General features: G+C 38.2%; 1 protein-coding gene across 3 annotated transcripts in view; it reads right to left on the bottom strand.

Annotated features, from left to right (window-relative positions):
* Positions 1–956: 956 nt before the first annotated feature.
* The window catches only part of LOC130546078 (protein FAM222A), a 19,052-nt gene continuing 14,148 nt past the window's right edge, over positions 957–5,860 (bottom strand). For all 3 annotated transcript variants that reach the window (XM_057321148.1, XM_057321149.1, XM_057321147.1), the window contains exon 3: positions 957–5,860. This exon is cut by the window's right edge and continues 557 nt beyond it. In XM_057321148.1, coding sequence (XP_057177131.1) covers positions 5,480–5,860 — 381 coding nt within the window. In that variant the 3' untranslated portion in view covers positions 957–5,479.

Here is a 5,860-nt window from a genome sequence, read left to right as displayed (position 1 = left end):
GATCTACGTCAGAGCGTCAGCGCGCCCAAGACTCTTTCTACAGCGTTGTTGGCAGGGCGCCCAGAGCGATTTTTGACGCTGTCAACGGCGGCGGTCTGAACGCACAGTAATTGGCTATTAAAATTATGGATGTATAAACCTAAAGAGACACAATTTAAATGTTTTGGGACTGTTTTCTTAGAAATGTTCTTTCTTCACTTAGAAATAAAAATTAACATATTTATATGAAACAGTAATAATGTTCAGTAGACTTTTGTCATTTTTCTTTTATCTTTATATTTCTCTAAAATTTTCTCTTAGAACATTCTGGAGCAGTGTTGGGTGTAACTAGTTACTAAGTAATTAGTTACTGTAATTTAATTACTTTTCCCTTGAAAAAGTAAAGTAAGGGATTACTCTTATTTTTTCTGTAATTTAATTACAGTTACTTCTGATGGAATTAAACTAAATACTTTGTGTAATATGTGTGTGTGCAGAAGAGGAATTTACATCAAAATTCAAAGTCTAACTTTAAAATCCATGCTTTAATGTATAATTCTCACATTTGTAATTAATAATAATACTTTATGTAGTTTTATATTATTTATTTGAATGAATTAAAAGAGCCGTTTCATGCTATCCTTGAATCACTTAACTCATCAAGGTTGATGTAGGATATAGAAAGTAATTAGTAATAAGTAATTAAATACTTTTTGAAGAGAGTAACTTGTACAGTAATCTAATTACATTATCGAATGTGTAATTAGTAACTAGTAATTAATTACTTTTTCAGAGTAATTTACCCAACACTGTTCTGGAGGGCCCCGGATCACAGTTTGAAAATCCCTGGATTAAATAACAGTAATAGAAAAAAGTAGGATAATAAATGATAAATTAATTTTAATGATGATAAAAATATTAAATAAAAACAAGTAAAGGACGGTAAATAAATACATAGACAATGACATACTTTGTTAAATGAAAAATGAGAAACAAACTGTAAACAAAGACTTTGTAAAACACCACAAACTGCTACGGTAACCATAATATGTGTAGTAAAACCATCCTTATAAAAACAGCTATCAATACACCCTAAACAGTCACTACACTTATTAAAAGTTACGCTAGTTTTCGCAAAGGACAAGCCAAAATCAGAATCAAAATCAACCTACAAGTATTAAAGACTCTTGCTTACAAACTTACAAATGAATGAAACGCTTCCCCTGAAGTAACTTTCATTGTATTAAGTTTTTAATCATACTATTTATATTAATAAATAAATACAGAGTTTATATTACAATCGGTTTGAACGGTGTTGTGCCGAGAAATGCACCCCTGCCAGATTATGCACCTCCTTCTATAACACGCTGTCCGATTGGCTAATTCTAACCCCTCCCCACACCTAATTGTAACCCCTCCCCTAACACCTAATCCTCACCCTAACCATTGTGGGGAGGGAGGGTGCATAATCTGGCAGGGGTGCATTTCTAGGCACAACAACGGCACCACATTAAGTCGAACAACAATGTTTTTAACCTCAGTTCCTGGTTTCAACGTCATTTCCTTGTGACCAATGGGAAGAGTTATGGGCAGAGCGACACATGAAGGCCGTATTTAACAATAACCCCCCCCGCTAACCAATGGGATGTGTTGAGGGCGGAGCTCCACGTGGAGCACCGCCCCGTACTGCAACCTGCAGCCAGGTGTACTTGGGCCAATCCCCAGCAAAATCAATGAGGGGAGTCGTAATCTGGCGGGGAGTCCAAATTCGGCACAACACCGGGAAATGACTGTGTTGCCAGATCATATTGTTGATAAGAACAGCACACAATGACAAGCCCAAAATAAACTTACAAATCGACACATTTAATAAGGCAAAAAACCACTACGCGCAACTGTTCACTTTATTAACTATATAATGTATCTGCGGCTTCATAAGAAAAGACTAAACAACATATGCGAAGTTCTTAAAAATATGTAAACATGGCAACACCGCGAGAGAGAGCGCGCTGTGAAGCTCTGAACATAAAGCGTGTCTGTCTGTGTTTTAGTTCAAATTGCCTCACTTAACTAGTCTTTGGCCGAACACAGCAGATACGTATCAAACCGATTAAACTCTTGGGATTCATGTTTCTTGTTCACTGCGATCAACGGCGAACATGTTGCCATGGTAACGATCAGGTTACAACGGTAAATCATCACATTTACTCTCGTTCCGTACACACGTGGAACCATTATATGTGGTTTCACTGCTGAAACTTAGCAGTGTGTACCATTGAATATTTATTTAGAAAATAAGGCTTACAATCTTTTCTAAGGCTTAAATTCGCTTCTGAAGAACATATTTATTGATTTAAGAATTGTTTCGTTAATATTTCTGCTGTAGGATTCTGTGATATTTACTTTATTTGTTGCAGTGCACTTGTAACCCGTTTTAACACGGGTACATCTAAAAAAATTGAATATCATGAAAAATGTCAATATTTTTGTCACTCATTTCAGAAAGTGAAACCCACATATTATACAGATTCATTACACATAGAGTGAAATATTTCAAGCCTTTATTTATCAAGTCCTGCTGGAAAATGAAATCAGCATCTCCATAAAGCTTGACAGCAGAAGGTCAGCTAAAATGTCCTGGTAGATGGCTGCGTTGACTGTGGACTTCAGAAAACACAGTGGACCAAAGTCCTCTCTTCAGATGAAAGTAAATGTTGCATTTCCTTTGGAAATCAGGGTCCCAGAGTCTGGAGGAAGAGAGGAGAGGCACAGTATCCACGTTGCTTGAGGTCCAGTGTAAAGTTTCCACAGTCAGTGATGGTTTGGGGTGCCATGTCATCTGCTGGTGTTGGTCCACTGTGTTTTCTGAGGTCCAAGGTCAACGCAGCCGTATACCAGGAAGTTTTAGAGCGCTTCATGCTTCCTGCTGCTGACCAACTTCATGGAGATGCAGATTTCATTCTCCTGCACTACTTGGCACCTGCACACAATGCCAAAGGTACCAAAAGCTGGTTCAGTGACCATGGTGGTATTGTGCCTGATTGGCCAGCAAACCCACCTGACCTGAACCCCACAGAGAATCTATGATGAGAGACACCAGCTACTTTTTACTTTTACTTGAGTAGATTTTTTGACTGGTAACTTTACTTGTACTCGAGTACATTTCATCAAAGTAGTAGTACTTGTATTTGAGTATAATTTTTTTTACTTTTTCCACCTCTGCACACACCTAACACTCTCTGAAATGGTCTGCGGCTGTATATGACTGTATGAGGACAGAAGTGAGTGAAGAAGAAGCCATCTTAACAACAACTGTTGGTCCAGTAAAGCTTTAAATACACAACACCTGCTAAACAAACAGATGGACTCGTCTTCTGAATTCTGTGTTTGCTGATAAGAGATGGAATGAGACGTGTGTGAGATGTGAGAAAACAGCTCAGTTTTGTATAAGTGATTGTACTTTAGTGATTAGTTTGTACTGTACAGAAGCAGGACAGATAGTGAGAAATGAAGGCTGTGGGGCTAAACTCTTCCTGATGTCATGATGTTTTTGTGATGTGAGAATATAAATGTTCAGTTGTAGATGTTGTGCTGTTAATCTCCTCAGAAACAAATAATACAGAAACAAACAGAAGTAGAAAACATTCCTACATGATTTATTTGACAATCTTAACATATTTCACATGAGATGTGTGTTGAAAGCATGTGCTGATGGAATAATTGCACTTTTAAAACATTGAGCGTATAGAGTCATTCATACACATCATCACCCCCCCCCCCACACACACACACAAGATCCACATCTTAATAAGACCAACATGAAGAAAGCCTCTCCCTGATCTCAACATCATCTGCCACAGCTTCAAAAGATCAAAAATAAACTTCATCGTTATCAGAATCACATTCAGATGAATTTAAAACTCAAGACACAAAATCATCAAACAATTTAAAAAGAAGAATTTTATAAATATAGTGAAAGTGACCTATTTGTCAGATATGGTGACCCATACCCGAAATGTGACCTCTGCATGTAACCCATCCAGAGAGTAGTGAACACACGTACACCCGGAGCAGTGGGCAGCTATCACTGCAGCGCCCGGGGAGCAAGTGGGGGTCAGGTGCCTTGCTCAAGAGCACCTCGGTCGTTACCCGCCGGCCCTGAGGATCCCTCTTTAACCATTAGGCCACGACTGCCCCCTAATCGTGTATACTACTGACAGCAACAAACATAGAACATATTCTGTTCAGTTCTCTTTAAATGAACAGTTCATGACCCACATGAGAGAAATCTGACGACAGCGCATCAGCAGAAATCTGCGTGTTTAGCAGCGTTTTTGCAACTTAACTTTCCGTAAGAAAATCTGATAAGGACATCTGTCATATAGGATGAAACGCACGAAATCATCTGCTGTGATCTCACACATCTTTCAAATAAAATGATTTGATAATTAAATAAAGAAAACAGTGTTTAAATAAAGACAGTGACAGACACACAGTAAACAGTAGAGCTACACTTCTATGGAGGAAAGAGTACTCAGAATGAAGTAATTCAAATATTAATTCAGTGAACCACTAATAAAATTCTCATTAATTGTAGAAGAACAAATGTAATCATTAATTAATTAAATCAACCATTAATTAAATTCATTCATTTATTTTGTCATGTCCCCTGAAAAAACATTATTAATTTGGTTATTAATCAAAAACGACTACTGTGGTAAAACTTTTTCATAACATAGGTTTTTTTTTATTAAAAAAATGTATAAAGTAGGATGAATTTCACAATAAGGCATATGTTTTCCAAAAGCATGTTTTTCATAATAATAAGACCGATTTCACCACAGTTTTGTTTTCATAATTATGGAGAATATTTCACAAACACCAATCAACAGGCTCTCAGCACAAATCTATGCACATCACCCAGCCCAGTGTCTCTTGATTGGCGTTTGTAAAATATATTCTCTATGAAAACAAAACTGTGGTGAAATATGCCGTTTTGTCCAATACGCGTCATCCGGAAATTCCGCCTATTATTATGAAAACATGCTTTTGGAAAACATATGCTTTATTGTGAAATCCATCCTAGTTCATTTTGGTGGAAAAAAGTCATTGCTATTGTGAAAAGAACTAAACAATTAATGATGTATTTTCAGGGAATATTACAACATAAATGAATACATTTAATTAATGGTTAATTAAACTATGTAATGATTAAATTGTTGCAATATAAACTGCAGAATTTTATCAGTGGTTCACTGAATTATTTAATTATTTCATTTTGAGTACTTTGGTCCTCCATACACTTCAGGCTTTGGGATTTTCTTTGATAGAACCGAATGATCAATGTGATGTGAAAGTGACGTTTGCTTTCATGTCAATGTAGTGGAGCGTAGACGTGTTTGTGTCTCGCAAGCGCTGCAGATTCAGAATGTGTGAACCAGCCCCGAGAGATTCGAGACAGATCTGATGGATCTCTTTACATCCTGAAGACACGAGTGTCTCATGTGAACACAGGCAGATGAAGGTGTGTGTCTCCTCGGCCCAGCATTTGTTCTTTGATGCAGGCTGGGTGAATGTCACTGATGAGACACTCCAGAGATTTCAGACTGCTGCTCAGAAGAGACGCCTGACACAAGCTCTTACCGGACACACTCGTGCTTCGCTCCGTCGGGTACGGCTGAAGACGCCCGCGGGTGTGTGGACGGAGGTGCGGGGGCTCTTGTTGATTGTAGGATTCGCTATCCGCTGTGGCCAGAACACCGTTCCACTGAGACACCAACAACTGTCCGGCGGAGAAATCTGCACGTGTGGAATGGAGTTGATGATGTCTGTAGGGCAGTCTGACTGGCACACAGACCTCTGGAGAGTACACCTGCTGCCA

The sequence above is a fragment of the Triplophysa rosa genome, linkage group LG22 (assembly GCF_024868665.1).
Source record: "Triplophysa rosa linkage group LG22, Trosa_1v2, whole genome shotgun sequence".
Classification (NCBI taxonomy): Eukaryota; Metazoa; Chordata; class Actinopteri; order Cypriniformes; family Nemacheilidae; genus Triplophysa; species Triplophysa rosa.
This window is presented reverse-complemented; position numbering and strand designations above follow the sequence as displayed.